The sequence below is a fragment of the Heloderma suspectum genome, chromosome 1 (assembly GCF_057233095.1).
Source record: "Heloderma suspectum isolate Gila_16-S chromosome 1, 16-S_ref, whole genome shotgun sequence".
NCBI lineage: Eukaryota > Metazoa > Chordata > Lepidosauria > Squamata > Helodermatidae > Heloderma > Heloderma suspectum.
In genome coordinates, this window is record NC_139458.1 from 347,957,688 (window position 1) to 347,978,548 (window position 20,861).

A 20,861-nucleotide genomic window follows, 5' to 3' on the forward strand; every position below is an offset into this window, starting at 1 on the left:
CGGGTTCAGTTCTTGGCATCTTGAGTTAAAAAAGGAGCAGGTAGCAGGTGATGGGAAAGATGTCTGCCTGAGCCCTTGGAGAACTGCTGCCCATCCAAGAAGACAATACCCAGTATATGACAGCTTTATTTGTTCATACATTATCCAGTAGATAAGGGATTGAATGTGGACTTGTGAGACCAAGGATCAAATGCAACTTATGCCCCAATATAATAGATATGTGTAGCTGCCTCTAAGCCCAAAGTATCCTCGATTGATCTAGTTACAGTGCTACTCTGTATTAGTGGGGCAATTCTATGCTTTTATGCTGCCTTGGTTGCAATCTCATCAAATCCTTTTTATAAATGATTAGTACCCAGATATTGGTGAATGAGTTGCACCAACCTATTTAGTTTCATGGTGAATGAAAGATCTTTATGACTGCACATGACACTTGTGTTAGAATTTGGGGTGGGGTGGGCATAAGTCCTGAATGTATCTGCTCAGGAGTTGTCTGTTACCCACTGTTGACAGCACAGGCTGAAGCCGGCACAGTCAGAATGAAGAACCAGTTAGCTCAGCCCCTTCTCCTTTGGTTCTCACTGCCGCTTTAGTCCTCGCCAAGCATATATCTTTAGTCCCTGGATGCCTCAACTAAACAGCCCTTTAACTTCTGGAGCTTAATTACTGACTCAGCCAACTCTCTGTATTTGATAGTGGGTTGAATAACAAGGCCTCGGACAAAGCTATTCTAAAATAAATTTTGCTTTTACTTAAAAGTTATTGTAAGGCAGCTAGTTAAGAGTTCCCTGTGTGTATCTCACACACATCACTCTTTTGTGAGTGCAGGGTTGTATCTAGAAGAGTGGTAGTTGCACAGAAACTTATTCCTACACATGGATCATACTTGCTGGTTTGGGATGAATGAGTTTACAAATACTTGGAATAAGTTAGACCAGGAGTAGGCAACCTTTTTGGGCTTGTGGGCACATTTGGCAATTTGAAAAACTGTCCTGGGCATCAAAAGGGCTATCATGGTGTCAGGTTTTCCTTTTGTCCCTGCTGCACAAATCAAAACATAGACAAGAGGCTTCTATCCATGACTCTTTAATCCTTTTACTTCAATGGGTCATGCAGATGCTAATTGTCAGTAACTCACAGTCTACAAAGGAAATGCCTTCAGGGAGTTCAAAGGGAAGCCAGGAAGGTTGAAAGTTGCCTACTGTTTGACAAAGGCGGGCACGCTTTCCTAACTTAAGTGGGGGGGAATCTCTCTCTGTCTCGTGATGTATCTACGCGTAGCTGTTCCCGCTGGGCCAATCAGGCAGATCGCCTAAGCGGTGCCCCTGCCATCTCTCTCTTGGCCCTGTGTCTGTGCCAGGCATCTAAGAATTCAGGCTGTCCAAGCCCCACCTCTCCCTGTTTACTATCTCTCATGGGATGTGTGTGAAGAGAGGCTCTCTCCATCTAGCTGGACTACTGAAACCTGAGGAGTCTGTCTCTCCCTGTCTGGAAGAGTCTGGGAAAGTTCCTCCCCCGCATTTTGCGGTTCCTCTTCGGCATCTGTGCTACTCTGCCACTGCCTATGCTTAGAGGTTCCCCTGACATCATCCCCGCTCCCATGACACCCCCCCTCTTGCTCCCCTCCTGAGGCCCCGGGCTTGTGGGGGTACTAATGGTGGAAATGGCATAACAGCAAAGGGGCATGCAGAAGTTCGGCCGGTTCCCAGGAACGTTCGTCCGGGCCATACCCCTTCCAGTCCACCAAGTATTGCAGGTGCCCTCGGGAAAGGCACAAGTCCAGGATGTCAGCAACTTCAAACTCCTCCCTGCCACCACCAACATCGGAGGCGGGGGGGCGGGCAGTTGGAGTGATGGGGATTGCCAGCGACTACTGGGGAAAGCAAAGAGCGATGAAAAACAGGATGAACCTTCATGGAGGGGGAGAGTGTCAGTCGAAAAGCTACAGGGTTAATCTGGGCCGCAATGTGGAAGGGACCCATGGGCTACGAGCTTCTTAGTGGGGAGGTGAGAGGGGAGGTATCAGGTGGACAACCAAACCCAGTCCCCAACTTGCAGGGGCGGACCAGGCTGGCCACGTCAGTCCGCAGCTTCTTTATTTGCTGCTTTAGCTTGTTCAATGTAGTCCCGTAAGAGGTGGTGCACAGAGCACAATTTCTTCAAAAATTCATGGGCCGCGGGAACTGAGGCAGGGCCGAGCAAGGAGGGGAATGCCTTGAGATGGTACCCAAAATTGGCAAAGAAAGGAGTTTAGTGGATGGAGGCATGGCACACATTGTTGTAAGCAAATTCTGCCGGAGGCAGTCGTCTTGTTGGTAGTTTACAAAACAGCATAAGTATTGTTCTAGTGTGGCATTGGTGCGTTTGGTCTGCCCATCCGTCTGGAGGTGGTGAGCAGAGGAAAGTCGGAGTGTCACATTGGGCCCCAATCCGAAACAAGCCCCTCTGGCCAGCCATGCAGCCGGAAAACATGTGACAAAAAGAGTTCTGCTGTCTCCTTGGCTGTGGGCAGCCCTGAGCATGGGATAAAGTGAGCCATTTTAGAAAACAAATCCACCACCACTAGAATGGTGGTCTTGTGAGCGGGGCAAGTCAGTGATGAAGTTGAGGGAGAGCAGCTTCCTGGGGCCTGAGGGTTTGGGCAGGGGATGGAGAAAACCAGTGGGTTTTCCCGACGGGTCTTTCGCTTGTTGACAGGTCTTGCAGGAGGCAACATAGGTCTTGGACATAGGTCTTGGACACAGTCGAGGCTGCTAAAAATCCCGCGTAACCCCATGTAAGGGCTTGGAGAAGCCAAAATGCCCAGCGGTGGGGGAGTCGTGGCACTGATGGAGGACTCTTTCTCAGAGGAAAGCACATAAACCCTGTGTGAGTGGTAAAGTAGTCCTCCTTGCAAGGAGAAAGGGGTAGACTGGGGGGGGGGCGCCAGTTGCTTGTCCTAGTTCTGCCACCTTGTTGCGGACGAAGGGATCCTGGGCTTGTTCAGTGCGAAGGAGCTCTATCCAAGAGCGAGGTTCCACAGCAGCAGCCAGACTTTGGGGAGGAAGGATCAGGGCAAGGGAGGGGCTCTCCTCACCCTCTGGCTGTAGGTCCAGCTTATGGGAGAGTGCGTCCATCTGTTGGTTGTCAGTGGCTCCCACGTGGCAGATCTTTAGGTTAAATCAGGAAAAAAATGAAGACCACCTAATCTGATGCTGATTTAAGGCTCAGGTTGTCTGGAGGTGTTCTAGGTTACAGTGGTCAGTTCTTAACTTTGCCTGGGTGCTGTGCCCCTTCCAGAAGATGATGCCATGTCTCTAAGGCGGATTTAATAGCTAACAGTTCCTTCTCCCAGATGGTATAATTCTGCTTGTACACGTTTAATTTCCTGGGGTGGTAAGCACAAGGCTGCAACTTACCTCCTGCTGGTCCTGTCCTGGAGTACAGCCCTCACCACAAAGTCAGAGGCGTCTGTTTGCACTACAAAAGGCTTCCTTGGGTCGGGATGTGAAGGGATTGGCTCAGAGCTAAATAGCCTTTTCAGCTCTTCAAAAGACTGTTGGGTGGAGGCAGCCCAGTGAAAGGGAGATTTCTTGCCTTTGAGGAGGTCTGTGAGAGGAGTTGTCAGTCTTGCATAGCCGGGCAGGAACTTTCTGTAGAAATTGGCAAAAACCAGGAAATGTACTAAGTCCTTCTTTGTGGATAACAGGAGAGGATGGCTTGGACCTTTGCAAGATCCATCTTGATGCCATCCGCTGAAATAATGTAACCAAGATAGTCCAAGGATGTCAAGTCAAACACACATTTTTCCAGCTTGACAAAGAGACGGTGGTCCCGGAGGCGCTGTAGGACAGCCTCCACATGATGTTGATGTGAGTGGGGGTCTGAAGAAAATATAAGTAAATCATCTAGATAAGCGATAAGAAAAGTGTCCAAATAGTCCCGGAAGATGGCATTCATAAAATGCGAAAAAGTGGAGGAAGTGGGGGCTAGGCCGAAAGGCATAACTAAGTATTCGTAGGATCTGTACCTAGTTCCAAAACAGGTCTTCCACTCATCCCCCTCCCGCATGCAAATCAGGTTATAGGTGCCACGCGGGTCCAATTCAGTGCAAATCTTGGCTCGCCTCAGGCGCTCGAGCATCTTGGTGATTAAGGGAAGGGGTATTTGTCAGGGATAGTAATAGCATTTAGGGCTCTGTAGTCAAGGACAGGACGGAGCTCCCCTGATTTCTTCTTCATGAACATAGGCGCACTGGCGGGGGAGGTGGAGGGGCGAATGAAACCGTGCCGCACGTTAGTGCCAAAAACTCCCTCGGAGTTCAGGTTCTGACATAGAGTACAGCCAGCCGGTCGGGATGATAGACCCTGGGATCAGCTTAATGGTGCAATCATAGGTGCGGTGGGGGGGGCAGTCGGATGGCCTTCTTCTTGTCAAAAACATCCTGGAACGCCGCATACTTCTCTGGTAGGATCACTGGAGCAGAAGAACTGCTCGGGGAAGATAAGGAGGGAGCAGAAAGGGTTAAGGCCTGGGTTGGGGCCATCTTCACTCCTGGGAAGCAATGCTGTTGGCGGTAGGGAGATGAGATGTGCATTCAGTGAAGCTCCCAAGAGATCTGAACGTTATGTTTAGAGAGCCAGGGTATGCCCAGCACAATTGGGTATTGGGGCACCTTGGCCAGGTGAAATTGAATCTGCTCGACGTGCCCCTGGGAACGTAGGGTGACTGGAGTTGTAATCTGAGTGACTGCTCTGGAAGAGAGAGGACAGCTGTCGATAGCCTCCACTTTCGAGGGGGTACAGAGGAGGGTAGCAGGAATGTTGTGTTGCCTTGCAAACGTTTCATCCATGAAGCTGATAGTAGCCCCAGAGTCCACCAGCGCCATGACATCTCCCCCCCGCCACTGGGAAGAATGGAGGTGCACAGGAAGCAGCAGATGGGACGGGGGGAATGTGTGGAAAGCATACCCTGGTTGTGGATTGTGCCTCCTCATTGGAGACCTCCAACAGACTTGGGGGGCGGCCTAGTCAGGCTTGGGGGGCAGGAGGTGGAGGAGGGGTGAGGCCGTCGGTCAGGAATGGCAGAATCTGACAAAGTGACCCTGCTTTCCACACCTGAAGCACCGACGCTCTGCACGCCACTGCTCCAGTTCTTCTGGCTATAGCGTGGCTCGGGTTGCTCCCAGTTGCATCGGGGTCTCTTCCGCCCCGGCAGCAGGGCTGCGGGGGGGGGGGGGTCAGCGGCCGCATGAGAATGGGAGGAAGGAAATCCCTGCTAATGGAGCTCTTCTTGGCTTGACGGCACTCTTCCAGCCAACTGTGGATCTGCAGACATGATTGGATGAGCTCCGCCAGCGTCGGCGGATGGGGCGCCCGTGCTAGCTCATCTAAGATCTCATCATTCAAACCACCCCAAAATTGGGCTACCAGAGCTGCATCATTCCATTGTAAATCCTGCACCAGCAAGCGAAAACTGGTAGCATAGCTGGAAACTGAGTCCTTGCCCTGTTTGAGGTGGTGGATATCCCAAGTTGCTGTCTCCGCACGAAGGGGGTCACCAACTCCTCCCATCGCAGTCATGAAGCCCTGGTATTCTGCCAGCAGGGGGTAATTAGCGAGAAGAAGCGCTGAAGCCCATTTTGCCGCCACGCCTGAAAGCAGGTTAATGATAAACTCCACACGAATCTGGTCCTTCTGGAAGTCCTCCAGCCAGAGGTGCATATACAGTTTGGATTCGGTGTGGAAAATTTGAAATGGTCCCTTGTCACCACTAAATATCTCAGGGAGCGCCACCAGGCATTTTCGATGGGGAGGGATTGGGGGTGGAGGGGGTTGAACGGCCACCTGTAAGGCTTGCACAGCACCTGTCAGGTGATTGACCTGATCACGAAGGGCCTGGTTCTGCTGCGTCAATGTGTTCAGAGCCTGTTCCATGGCGCGGTCAGTGAAAAAGACAAAACGATGAAAAGAGGAGAGAGAGAAAAAAAGGTGCAGTAGACAAGCTGTCAGGTTTCCCTTTTGTCCCTGCTGAACTTCAATAACCAAATCAAAACACAGACATCCACGACTCTTTAATCCTTTTACTTCAATGGGTCATGCAGATGCTAATTGTCAGTAACTCACAGTCTACAAAGGAAATGCCTTCAGGGAGTTCAAAGGGAAGCCAGGAAGGTTGAAAATTGCCTACCGTTTGAGAAATGGCAGGCATGCTTTCCTAACTTAAGCGGGGGGGGGGGGAGAATCTCCCTCTGTCTTGTGAGGTATCTACTCGTAGCTGTTCCCGCTGGGCCAATTGGGCAGATCACCTAAGCTCTGCCCCTGCCATCTCTCTCTTGGCCCTGCGTCTGCGCCAGGCATCTAAGAATTCAGGCTGTCCAAGCCCCACCTCTCCCTGTTCACTACCTCTCACGGGGGTGTGTGAAGAGAGGCTGTCTCTGTCCAGCTGGACTATTGAAACCTGAGGAGTATGTCTCTCCCTGTCTGGAAGAGTCTGGGAAAGTTCCTCCCCCACGTTTTGCAGTTCCTCTTCAGAATCTGAGCTACTCTGCCACTGCCTATGCTCAGAGGCACCCCTGACACATGGGAGATGTGGCTAGTCACAAAGGAGCAAGTACAAGGCAGAGGTTCAGTGTGTTGGGGCTCAGACCCCACAACTCCTTTGAATCCGCAGTTTTCAGTACCAAAAGAAATTATTTCAAAGAAGACAAATTATTGTTCTCCCCACCCCCCAGCCCCTCTGCCAGCAAACACATTCCCTCCATTTCCTGTGGAAGGAGCCTGTGGGAAGGAGGACCAGCCAGCTGCACCAGGTGGATCCTGAGCCTGCTTCTGCCCTGCCAAACAGGTACTTAAGGCGGGGCTGCCAGAGGCAGCACCTCAGCATCGCACTTGGAGTCGCACGGAACAGCACCTGAAGACCCACCCACCTGCCTCTTCAGACACCAGCAGCAAATAGCAGCAGCAGAGGGCAGTAGCTTTAAAGATGAGGGAGAAAGGGGCAAAGGTGGATTTTATCTTCTCCTTCTTAGCTGCTGTTCTCTTTTATCTCTTTTATTTTTTATATTCTTTTATACTGTTGAACATTTTATACCCTAACATTTTAATATGTGCCTGGGAGGACTATTGGGCAACGCAGGGGGTCAGGGAGGTGCCACTATAACTGTGGTCACAGGCAGGGGGAGGTATGGCAGTGGGGGATTAACAGGCCAGCTGAGGAGAAGAGGGGCTAGACATCTTACAGCTGTCCCCTCTTCTGGTTCTTCCCCCAACCTGATGGTTCCTGGCAGCCTTACCAGTCTGCCCTCGGGTCTGGTGCTGCTGCTGCTGAATGCCAGGTTGGCCCAAAATAAAATCTCCCTCATCCATGATTTGATTGTGGATGAGGGGGCTGACCTGGTATGTATTACTGAGACCTGGGGGGGGGGGAACTGGGAGGGGTCACTCTCTCCCAGCTGTGCCCTTCTGGGTACTTGGTGCAGCACCAACACCAACTTGAGGGTCGGGGAGGGGGGGTTGCCATGGTCTATAGGAATTCAATCTCCCTCTCCAGGCTTCCTGCTCATTTGAGTGCAGATCTTGAGTGTTTGTACCTTGTGTTGGGTACCCGGGACAGATTGGGGATTCTGTTGGTGTACCGCCCACCCTGCTGCCCATCAGACTCCCTGCCTGAGCTGACAGAGGTGGTCTCGGACTTGGTGTTGAGGACCCCTAGGATGGTGGGGGATCTCAACTTCCATGCCGAGGCCGCTGTATCCGGGGCGGCTCAGGACTTCATGGCCGCCATGACAACCATGGGGCTGTCCCAAAATGTCATCGGCCCAACGCATATAAAAGCACACACGCTTGATCTGGTTTTCTCGACTGGGCAGGAGGATGGTGATCTGAAAGTGGAGGAATTAACATCTGTCCCTTTGTCATGGTCAGATCACTTCCTGCTGAGCTTTAGACTCCTGGCAACCTTCCCCCTCTGCAAGGGTGGGGGACCAATTAAAATGGTCTGCCCACGGAGATTAATGGATTCTGATGGATTCCAGAGGGCTCTGGGGGATTTTCCTGCTGGTATGGCTGGTGCGCCTGTTGAAGCCCAGGTCGCTCTGTGGAATGCAGAGATGACTCAGGCAGTTGACACGATTGCGCCCAAGCGCCCTCTCCCTCTGAGCAGAGCCCGGCCAGCTCCTTGGCCAGCTCCTTGGTATACACCTGAGCTGAGGGCAATGAAGCAAGAGGGGAGATGGCTAGAACGCAGGTGGAGGAAAACTCGTGCTGAGTCTGACCGAACACAGGTAAGAGCCCACTATCAAGCCTACTCTGTGGCGGTGAGGGTGGAAAAGAGACAGTTCTTTTCCACCAGCATTGCATGTTCTCAGTGTCGTCCAGAGGAGCTTTTCCGAGTGGTTCGTGGCCTGTTACAGTCTGGGCCAGGGAGAGAGACGATGGAACCCTCGGCGGCACGCTGTGACGAGTTTGCATGGCACTTTGAAGATAAAGTCGCTCAGATTCGTCATGAATTGGACACCACCATTAATACAGTTCCATTGGTAGAGGCGTTCAGAGCACCATCTGGCCCAGTTTTATTGGATGAGTTTCATTACTGAGGCCTGAGGATGCGGACAAGGTGCTTGGCCAAGTCCGATCGACCACTTGTGTGCTTGACCCTTGCCCTTTAATGGCTTATTAAATTAAACAAGGAGGGGATGTCTGGCTGGGTCCAGGAGGTTGTAAATTCCTTCTTGATAGAGGGAGTGGTGCCTGCCACTTTAAAAGAGGCGGTAATTAGACCACTCCTGAAAAAGCCTAACCTGGACCCAGAGGATGTTAATCATTTATAGGCCAGTGGCCAACATCCCCTTCCTGGGCAAGGTGCTTGAGCGGGTGGTTGTAGAACAGCTCCAGGCACTGTTGAATGAAATGGATTATCTAGATCCATTTCAATCGGGCTTCAGGTTTTGGAATGGAAACTGCCTTGGTCGCCCTGTGGGATGACCTCTGCAGGGAGAGGGACAGGGGGAGTGCAACCCTGTTGATTCTCTTGGACCTCTCAGCGGCTTTCGATACCATCGACCATGGTATCCTTCTGGATAGGTTGTCTGGGTTGGGAGTTGGAGGCACTGCACTACAGAGGTTCCGCTCCTACTTGGATGGCCGATTCCAGAAGGTGGTGCTGGGGGATTATTGCTCTGCGCCATGGCAATTGTGCCATGGGGTTCCACAGGGCTCTATTTTATCCCCCATGCTATTTAACATCTACATGAAACCGCTGGGGGAGGATATCCAGAGGTGTGGGCTGAGGTGCCATCAATATGCGGATGACACCCAGCTCTACCTCTCTTTCTCATCAAAACCAGGTGAGGCAGTGGCTGTTCTGAACCAGTGCCTGGGCACGGTAATGGACTGCATGAGGGTCAATAAACTGAAACTCAATCCAGACAAGACGGAGGTACTGTTAGTGGATGGTTTGTCTGCCCGGCTAGGTGATATTCAACCTGTTCTGGAGGGGGTTGCACTCCCCCTAAAGGATCAGGTTCGTAGTTTGGGGTGCTCTTGGATCCAGAACTGTCACTTGAGGCACAGGTGAACTCAGTGCCACAGAGCACTTTTTACCAGCTTAGGTTGGTATACCAAGTACGCCCTTATCTGGACAGAGATAGCCTAGCTACAGTTATCCATGCTCTGATAACTTCTCGTCTGGATTACTGCAATGCGTTATACGTGGGGCTGCCTTTGAAAACGGTCCGGAAACTTCAGCTGGTCCAAAATAGGGCAGCAAGACTGTTAACAGGGACTGGCCTGTGAGCTCATATTATGCCAGTACTCAGCTGCACTGGCTGCCAGTCCATTTCCGAGCCCGATTCAAAGTACTGGTATTAACATTTAAAGCCCTTAACAGCTTGGGGCCAGGTTATCTGAAGGATCGCCTCCTCCCATATGTGCCTGCCCAGACCTTAAGATCATCGTCAGCGGCCCTTCTCTGTGAGCCCCTGCCAAAGGAAGCGAGGTGGGTGGCTACTAGGAGGAAGGCTTTTTCTGCTGTGGCACCCTGGCTCTGGAATGAGCTCCCTAGTGAGGTTCGCCTGGCATCTACATTGTATTCCTTCTGGCACCAGATGAAGACCTTTTTATTTTCCCAGGCATTTTAGCATTTTAGCTTTCTAAACTTTTAGCTTTGCTGTTTTAAAAATTTGTATTTTAAACTCCTGCACTGCTGCTAGGATTTATTGTGGTTGTATTGTTATATTGTGGTTTTAATGTTCTATATATTTTAAATTGTTTTATTGTGTGTTGTTTGGTTTTAATTTTTGTGAACTGCCCAGAGAGCTTCGGCTATTGGGCGGTATAGAAATGAAAATAAATAAATAAATCTCTTTTTCTCTCTCATTCTGGATTACTACCCATATATTCTCTCTGATCCTAGTTCATCATCTCTAACCTGTTTCTTTCTCTTTCTCTCTCATACCCCCACCCACATACCCCCAGCCACTTTGGTGGGCCCCAAGAAAGGTGTCTAGGAGTGTACTTGTGCCCACAGCACCATGTTGTCTACCCCTGGGTTAGACAGACACAGGCTGCTAGAAAATAGTTTTCAGATTTAACAACTATGATAGTTTTAAGCATTTTTTGTTAATTCTACATGTATTGGTAAAATGGATGTATTCTCTCATCACCAATTATTTTTATTATTTGAAAATGTCAGGCTTTAAACATTGGATTGTATAATCCTAGTAGAACAGAAGCCTGGTTTTGTGGTAAAATACATTTGGCAATACCCAACTGGAAACTAGCACTAATGTAAATTATATTGCTCTAGCATAAGCGACAGCTAGCACAATGTCAGTAGTGTTTTCTGGCACAATAGGTTTACCTGGAACCTCTTACTAGTAACAGAAATACTAGCAGATGTTTTGCAAATTTAGATAAAGTAAATATTCCTTGTGGGAGAAAATTGAAATTATATCCCATCTGCAAAATCCAGGTAAATTTAACCATAATGTGAACCTCCAGTAGTTAAGATGAGTACACTTTTCTCCTTTCCTTGGAAAATTCCAGGTTTCTTTTGGAATTATCTATTTCTTTTATTGAATATGGTCCATTATCCCTAATGCTTTCAAATCCCATATTAATTAAAATGTACCTACATCAGTCTTCGCAAAAACATGGCCTTATTGCACCCGTTAATATTTTAACCTTAAAAGACAAGGCTTTTTAATTTGATTGTGTGGTTTTATAATGACATTTTTAAGAAATTGATTCCAACTGTAGGCGAAAGTAATATTTATGCAGCTCTCTTGGTAAGCAGGCTTTCCAATTATATGAAATATACAGTTACACTGTATCATTATCATTACATGTTTGGCTTATAGTGACTGTTGTTTACCTCTTAATCTTTTATCTTGGGAATGGGTGGTTCTTCTACAATAATATAATCTCCTAATATAAAACGCATTGGAGTTAGCTTGTGTACTGCTATGAGCTAACGTTTCAAAGTATTTATTGGAATTAATCTTCCCCAGATTGGTGAAAGAAAATGCCAGTGAGAATGGTATACTCACTTGAGTGTGAGCCTATATGATGTTGCTTAGGCAATTATTTCATGTGACATTTCTTCATTCTTTGCAATGTGATCTCATTAATGGATTTTAAAACATTTTACAGTGTGTAACTAGTTATCCTTTGGATGCATGTTAGCACTTCTCTGTATCTTCTATAGCATTTGGTTACAATTACATATAGCATCTGTTTTGTATCAGATTCACTGTCTGTTTAGAGGTCATATGGTACATTTGCAAGGAGATGAAATTGATTATTTGATTGGTCCTTCCACCTCTGACTTAATTTTACGTTTAATAGATGAATCTAACAGATTGTGCTTTTAATAGCACAATCCTTTGTGTCTACTCAGAAGTAAGTCCCATTGAGTTAAATGGGCCATATATTCCCAGGTAAATGTGTATAGGATTACAGCCTTCTTTGTTTAATTCTGAGCAAAAAAAGTTAGATCATATTGGGGAAATAATTTGGTTGTAATTTCAGATGCTCTCAGTTCTCAGCTAAACAAGGAATGGCTTGTCTGTAGCACCTCAGTGCTGTGCAATATTTTTTGTTGAGCATTGGTAAATTCCTTAGCACATTCAATTAAGGACAGGGGTAGGCAATCTGGTGCCCTCCAGATATTTTGGACAACAACTCCATAATCCCCAGCCACTGCCCATGCTGCCTGGGACTGATTGGGGTTGTATTCCAAGATATCTGGAGAGCATCAGGTTGCCTACCCCTGCTTAAGAGTGTTTAAAGGGAATGGGCAACCACTGACCACTTTATTATACAGGATGAAAAGAGAGAAGAGCTAAGTTTGCTGTCTAGGTAGCAGTAAGATAATGGACAGAAAAAGCAAGTCTGATTAATTGTGCAAGCCTCATGATTTCCCTCCTGCACCTTTAATAGTTGTGCAGAAGAAGGGAATGTCAGAAGGTATAGGTTATCATTCAAGCTACACCTGCTGAAATGTCTTCTTCTACAGAACTATGAAAGGTGCAGGAATGCTGTTCTCCTTGCATCTGGCCACCCTATCAGCACACTGCAAAATACGCCTTAGCACTGCTTTTCCGATAACTTTAAAGTGCTTTGAACAAAATGTGTAGCCACTACGGAGAAAAAGAGAGAGATTCAAAAACAAGAATCTGTAGCAGGATCAAGCTTTACACCATGTAACTCAGGGCAGAGAGGAAGTCATCTTAGGAGGCCCCCAAAATATGTGGCTCTCAAGATCCCACCGATCATAATCTGGCTATGTTTGCAAGAAATGTCTTCTAACTTCTGTATTCCTGAGAATGAAGTTCAAAGTGATTGGTTTTTGGTTAAATTATTACAAGCATTCGCAGGTTCTTTATGCATTGGAAAAGGGACCAAAGAAAATAGTATTCAACTGTCCACAGTTTGCTTCTATGTAATGAAATCTACAGTTCTTTTTACAATCGTGAGGTTTGCAAGAGTCCTTTGATAAAAGAGAAGAAAACTCTTTGGCTGGAATTCTTTGTAAGGCAATGCCTTACGTATACACATTGGTTTCTCAATTACTTAATTTCTTCATTTTCAATTTACAGTGGATTAAGCATAGCATCAGCACTTTGTTCCCTTTTGTGGGAACAAAATCTAGTGACATTTATCTTTAGCTAATGTTTTATCCATTGTGTGATTTCCTCCTCCACCCCTATCTACCCTTCCTAGCTTCATGATGCTAATATGGTGGTAGTGGGCAGTACCAAACCTGAAGAGATTCCAGTTACTTGGATGAAACCTGAAATGACCACTGTGGATTGTTCACATGACATTTTATGGGGTGAGTTTCTTTCAAGTTGCACAGTATTTAGTAATGAATGTATTTGTGCCTTCATGTGTTTGCTAACTTAGCCATTTTTATTCCCTTTTCCACCTTATAAGTCAGTTATGTTTCTGTTGGAACTGAAAATCTAAGGAATCAGCATCAAGTCAATGTAGTGTGATCCTACCATTGACATATGTGTAATGTTCACTTACAGATTGCAGTGTCAGAGTATATAGAGGTTTTTTTAAAAAGGTTTCACAAGACTATAGTAAGAGAAATCTGTTTTGTTTACTGCATCACAATATTGATCTGCTTTCATACATGTTTTTGTAATAGCCTGTCTCTTACAATAACAGGAAAGAACAGAAACACTCTCCTTAGTTATTGTTATTAAATATATATTTATTGTTTCATTCAGGGAAGTATGTATATTAAATATGTGCATCTGTATTAAACACATACCTCTCATAGAAGGAATGCATTTAGATTAATTGCATATTTATTTATACATCTATTGCTGTTGCATGATGGGAACCATAGCATCAAAAGAATCAGCAAGTTCCCATTCAATACTTTTTATTTTTATATGTATATCAAATTCTTATTTATTAGACGTTCCAAAGAAGTTGTCTGGTGTTGTCTCATGGCATAAGAATGCCCTGCTTGCTTAACATCTGTGAAGTCACAACAGTGAAAATGCTGGTTGGAGTCAACAATGGCCACTGAACAATTTTGTCATTTATTTTCGTTGGCCTCTGCTGTTTTACTTGACGTATGTTATGCACCAATATATTAGTTCTGGGGATGAAAAGCAAGAGCTATAAAATATATGTAGTTGTGATGATATAAAACAACAGAAACCTTTTGGCACCGATTATCAAACTGGGTAACTCATTCTCAATGTATATTTAATTCCATATAAGTGGTCAGTGAGTTGTTCTGCTAATAGTGCAATCCTGTACATGTGAGTCCCTCTGAGTTCAATGTGGCTCAGTCCTGGACAAATTGGTATAGGATAGGATTGTCCTTTTTACTTCACTGTAATCCAAGTTGTTAAGCCTTGACATTCAATTAGTTAACTCTCTAGTGATATACTGGAAATATAAGCTGAAGGACAGGTTCATACAATGAAGTTTGAATGCCAGGAAGAACCTGATAGACAGTCCCAGCTCAGCACTATTTGTGTTCAGCAAACTGGTTCTCCTGTTGCCCATAATTAGCTAGTGGTATAACTAAATGTCATTCTTGTTGGCTACAGTACTGATACAAGCCATGTATTTTGATTCTTGTTCTTTACTCTCTAATTCAGACCAATTAAGCTGCTCATCTCTGAGTCTCTTTAAGGTTAACTGTTGGGTTTGAATGGATTTTGAAGAATTCCCAGTATTCAGTTCATAACAGTGATATGTGCTGTAATGGCTCACAGACCACTGAATTATGGAGAAGCAAGATCCCCAAACTGAATGGAATATCTGTATTACCTGATTCAAAAATGCTTCTCATTAATCACTTGAAGATTACAACATCTAATGATAGCTTGCACGTATAAATGAATGAAATACTGCAGATAGGATGTTTGTGTGACCTGATTAGCCATTTCAAACACAATGGTGTTCAATGGACTCTGTTCACACAATATGTTAAATGAATTCTCACTTCTGGTCACTTCTGGCAACAATGCAGCTAGTCTAATTTCTAGTCAGAAGAGTAAACAAATCTCCTGGTTGAAAGAACTCTGAAAGCCAGCCGTATGTTATCTCTGTGCTCATAAATAAGATATGAAAAGCCAGATCAAATAGGCTGAAGAAACATGGTGGTTTGAGGAGGGGGTGAAGAAAGGAATCTAATTTGGTCCCTCTTCTTTCATACTGCTCTGGCTGAGATCCCAGCATGGTCTCACTGCAGCCGTAGACAATTTATGGCTGTGATACACTTGTGTTTGAACTTCCAGTGAAGCGCTTCAAGATCTAATCTAAATTGAAATTTTCCAGGAGGCTGGGTTTGAAGGACAAAGTGTGAACACAAATCAAAGGCCTTTGACATGTTTCTTCTAATTGTATGTTTAGTATTAGAACTATAATCTTTTTATGGCTTGATTATCAGTGCTACCAAAAGTTAAGAACCATGGTCTACGGCCATTTAAGAGCCATGACTAGTGGAATGAGGCCAAAGGTCCATCCGTAAACAAACTCAAAGGCCAAACACAAGTCACTTGCAAGGCTAGAGGCAAGTGCTGAGCACCACAACCCGAAACCTGCCCTTACCCAGTCAGCATCTATCCGCAAGACTTAAATGCTGGAATTGGGGGTGTGTGTTTTTTAATGAACATGGGGCTTTGCCATTAATAGTCACTTTTGAATATTTAGACTGTAAACAAGTACATTTCAAGTCTGATGACAACTGTTCAGCAACATGCTTTCTGGTTTGCTTCAGGTACATACTTGGAAGCGGGAACACATTGGGGTGGGGTAGCAAAAATGGAGCAGATCTGTACATCATGGTTAACTTAAATCCCATTCTAGTCAATGGGTCTACTCTAAGTAAGACTTTCACGGGATACAACCCATTGAGAGATCTGATAATGGATCTCTTGCATAACATGTTTTTTTGTTCCTAATACTACATGCTTCTCCTTAGTAAGCGCCTGGTTCTTCCAGACCTTCTCTAACATATTCAAAATGTGTATTCATGAGGCTTGGCATCAGTAAATCACTTACAGTATGTGGATTTGCCAGTATGGCTTCTTGTCACTGTTATATGGATAAAGGAAACTTGGTAGCTAGTTAATAAGAACTGTTCATTGCTTTGTGATAATCTCTTTATTTGTCTGCAGCCCCATCCCTGATAATGTGATTTTCTTATGCAGGTTTTTAAAGTGTGCTGCATATAATTGAAATAATTTTTAGTTGTCTGGGTATTTCTTTGTGAGATAAGGTGTGGCTGTGCATTCTTTCTAATATACATCATCTGTAATAATAAAAGTGTTTGTGTGTGTGTGTGTGTGTGTGTGTGAGTGAGAGAGAGAGAGGCAGACTCCAAGACCCTGAAACCTAGACATCTGAAACTTGGCATGCATACTAAGGGGACCTCAGGGGTGTCCACCTTGGGATTATTTGGTTTTTAAAACATTAATTTAAATTCATTAAAACGTGTCTTGTGGTTGAAAACTACAGTACTGTTTTTGGTCATTAGGTGGCAGACTTGCCTTACCACCACGTAGATTTGCAGCCAGTACAGTGGGGAGTGGTCCAAGGGACAGCATTATATGGCTGTCCCTTCCCCACTGCTGTAGAGCAGTCCTCCTCAGGAGCATGGAGTGGGCAGGCACTTCCTTCTAGAAGGTTTAGGGATGCACGATGGCAGGGGCTGTGCCTAGGGGTGCCAGTGGGCATGGCTTCATTCACATGGGGCAAGCACAGTGGGTCCCACTCTGACAGCTACGTAACTTTACCTGAAGACTTCACTGTATCAAACCAAGGGCTGTTCCAACCCATGCAAAGCCAAATCAATTCGCTAGTAATTCATATGGCACACCGACTCAGACATTTAGTAGTAATTTTGCTAATGGAGCCAGTTATCGTCTCCCAGCACAGTTCCAGTCATCCTTCCCAATTCATTAGTGGAATTGTTTCTCATTTTATAGGACAGATTGGTTCTGGTGAACATCCTGTGAGATACAACAACCACACTCCGGGTGAGGCTGTAGGTCAGCTGGCAATGGCTATATGCATGCAGGTTAGTAAGTCCATGCCATATCTCTGAAAACAGAAAATAGAAGAGAAGATGGTCCCTGAATGGAGGCTTGCAGTCTAAAAGTTCAACACCAAATGAAAGGACAAAGGCATTAAAAGTCATATTATAGCCTAGGATGGATTGTAATGAAATTCCCCATCTGACTTTCTCTCTGTGCAGTTTGCTGCAGTGTTTATTTTGTGTCTTTTTTCCATCTGGGTAACCAGTCGTGTAACTGCATTAAGATTCCTTTTTGTGCACTGGTAATCTGTAGCTGAAAACTGTTGCAAAGCATCCATCCACAATTCCAAATTAATAATAGTAACCAGGAGGTATGTGGGGCACAATGAACCCATGGAATAACAACAGAATAAGGAAAATCCATCCACCCCTAGATAAAGCATTCCCCATAACAAAATCTCCTCAATACCCCAGAACTGATGAAAGGAAGTCATGGTCTTGACAAGGGTGAATAACAGAACATGGGATTGAAACTGTTTATTGCAACTGTTTCAGAGCCCTTCTTTGTCTCTTTATCTCTCTAAGAACTTGGTAAAGATCAGTGAGCAGTGGATGCAAGCCCAGCAGTATAAGAGATGGAATCTTCGTTGCTTGAAGTTACAACCCCTGTCACCTGTTCCCAGGTAGGAAGCAGAAAGCATTGCTTTCAAACAGTGCTTTAAGTAGTAACCTAAGTCTGACTCAAAAGTGCCTGGTCTTTTTTCAAGTTGTTTGCCATTACTATTTCTTATTAAATAGCCTGTGTAGTTTGTTTATTGTATTAGCTTATTCCATTTTTTTTTCTGTCCCTTTCTTACAAGTTTCTCAGGGTGATGTACATGGTTCATCCTACTGAGTTTGAGATCCTAGTTCAGACGTGGGTTCACAAGGTGACTTTAGTCATAAGAACATAAGAAGAGCCATGCTGGATCAGACCAAGGGTTCATCCAGTCCAGCACTCTGCCTGCACAGCAGCCAACCAGCTGTCAACCAGGAACCCACAAGCAGGAGATGAGCGCAACAGCACCCTCCTACGCATGTTCCCCAGCAACTGGTGTACATAGGTTCATAGTCTCTGGTACTGGAGGGGGCACATAGCCATCAAGACTAATAGCCATTGATAGCCTTTTCCTCCAGGAATTTGTCTAACCCCCTTTTAAAACCATCCAAATTGTGGCCATCACTACATCCTGTGGTAGCGAGTTCCATAGTTTAACTATGCGCTGTGTGAGGAAGTACTTCCTTTGATCTGTCCTGAATATCCTGCCAATCAGCTCCATGGGATGACCCCAGGTTCTAGTATTTTCAGAGAGGAAGAAAAATGTATCTTTATACATTTCTCCACACCATGCATAATTTTGTACACCTCTATCATGTCTGCCCTTACCCTCCTTTCTTCCAAGCTAAACAAGGGACTTGTCATTAAGTCATTATGAGTTAGTCTTAGCTTTTAACTGGGCAAAGTGGCATTTTTCTGAATCCTTATCAGATGGGGCCATTAAAAGTGCTGTATGACTGAGAACAGCTTTCAGGATTGATTAGGGAACTGCAGCTTTAACATAAGCTTACCAAAGGAAAAAGCTTAAGACAGGAACCTAGATCATGCCAACCAGACAGTATAATACAAAAGAAATACAAGCAGGCTCACTTGTTCATTTAGATTCAGGGTGGGCAACTTGTCCCCCCCCAGATGTTTTGCCTTACAACTCCCATCAGCCAGCAGAGTCATGGATGATGGGTGTTGTAGGCCAAAGCATCTGGAGGGCCACAATTCGCCCACCCCCAATTCAGATCTGTAGTTTTTAAAACACGGGGTAGGTCTCCAGTAGTGATGCTGACAGTTGCTAAGAGATTCCCCCCATATTGTTCTGTCCTGAACAAGGAGCCCATGGGATACATGCCAGGGGGTATCTTTTTCACATTGGTTTTATTTTGTTGCTGTTTTAAACTTTTTAAGGTTTTTACATTATGTTTTATTACATTCTTATATTATATGGTTTTAACCACCCAGAAAGCTTCAGCTATTTGATGGTATAGAAATGTAATAAGATAGACAGATATTCAGGTAAGTGGCAGGAAAGATCAGGAAGGGATTTATCAAAGATGACAACTTGCCCCAACAAGGTCTAGAGCTCAACTGAGGAGTTGAGCCCAGTGATGGAGTATTAAATTTTGAAGAGCAGGCACTCATCAGCACAGTCCCCATAGCCACACCCCTAAGGAGAGTCCAAAAATGCAGGCAGGTATATTTATCCATATGAACAAACCAGTTCTAGCTGGTTTCTAGCTGCTCATTTCTACCAGGAGCAAATATTTTATAATGCTATTGGGTCTTAATTGCCCATTCAAGACCAGGCCACCCCAAAATATTTGTGTTACATCAGGGAACAATCATATTGTTGCTGGGAAAACTCCCTCCCTCTCCCCCCGCCCCGCCCCCAAGAATGCAATTAAGTTCAGGAACAGGGAATTCTGAGGGGGGTGGCAGATGACATCAACATCCCTGCTATTTAAAAAGTGCTAGTGCTGCATCCCTGTGAGCCCTGGTTCCACTACACTACTGGTTGGGCCAAATTACTACTCCTAAGTCCATCCCTGTCCTGAGAATGGAGAGTCTTATGGGGTGATTCTCTGGCCTAGCACACCATCACTTCCCAGTCAGCCCCTGCCTTGCGTGTTGCCTTTGCTGGCGATATGCCTGTGCACAGAGAATATATATGATCTTCTTCCCCCATCTTTTTTGAGGTGAAAGGATCATCAGATTATCTGTTCATATGGTTGCATCACATGGTATGTTGTAGGTATGGTGGAAGCATGAGAGTGTTCCATCACATCTCCAGAAGCTACGGGTGAACCAAGTTGGAGAGAAGGCAATATTGTTTTCTTGACAGGGAACATCAGTGTGGAACAGTTTGAGAATTTCTTTAGATGGATGACTCTTATTTTCTTAATACTTTTTAAAATACCCAAACTGTATTTTTTAATGTCCAGGCCAAAGCAGACATTATTTTAAATATGCATCTACTAGTTACATCATTTTTTTTTCATTTTACTCTGAAGAGTAGGCTCAGGGACCCTAATGTGGTGGTGGTGGTGGTGAAGATTTGGATTGGGCCTCCTGAGCTTGCTCTAGAGTAAAAATGGAAGAAAAAGGCGTAGGTGCTAGACACACATTTAAACTAATGTCTGTTTTAGCTTTCGAACAATTTGAGTTCTTGTGTTAGATTCTCCTAACAGAACATACATTTCCAAATTGCTATAGGAAATGTGCACAGATCCAATAAATCCATTCCACCATGTCAAAGAACACATAACCATTTAAAAACACTTAAATTAGGTTAATATGTGTACTGTGTTATGGGTTAGATTAAAATATATGTAAATATTTTACATGTAATAGGATTTGTTTGTTTGGCTATTGAAACTTCACCACTGTCTGTTTTATCCATAAATGAAACATTGGTGGCCAGATGGAATATATAAAGTATTGTCATTCAATAATATGCAGTATTATAGTGAAACAAATTAGTCATTCATTGAAAAGTGATGAGAAAACAGCAAATGATTTGAAACCGTGAACATCTGCTTTAGAGTTATTAGAGTTATTTCCAAAGGTATTATAGCAACATCTGCAGGTTTTCATTCCCAAAAGACCGCTAATAAAATTCTCAAAGTAGGTGCTAGGTCTGCCCCACATACACTCATGCATGCTATTTTAAAAATATTTATTTATTATAGTTCTGTCATGCTCTTACATGGGGGCTTCCAGTGATCTTCCATGAGGCTCATACCTGCTTGACTTGCCAACTCTGTAGCATCAATTGTTCCCA

General features: G+C 45.1%; 1 protein-coding gene across 3 annotated transcripts in view; it reads left to right on the plus strand.

The window, feature by feature from the left end:
* MTHFD1L (methylenetetrahydrofolate dehydrogenase (NADP+ dependent) 1 like) overlaps positions 1-20,861 on the plus strand; it is a 213,394-nt gene that overhangs the window by 33,662 nt on the left and 158,871 nt on the right. For all 3 annotated transcript variants that reach the window (XR_014786738.1, XM_084827831.1, XM_084827833.1), the window contains exons 8-10: positions 13,203-13,314; positions 16,943-17,034; positions 17,578-17,675. Coding sequence is in view for 2 of the 3 variants with exons in the window: in XM_084827831.1 (XP_084683957.1) it covers positions 13,203-13,314; positions 16,943-17,034; positions 17,578-17,675 (302 nt within the window). In the remaining variant the exon portion in view is untranslated. The remainder of the gene's footprint in view (positions 1-13,202; positions 13,315-16,942; positions 17,035-17,577; positions 17,676-20,861) is intronic.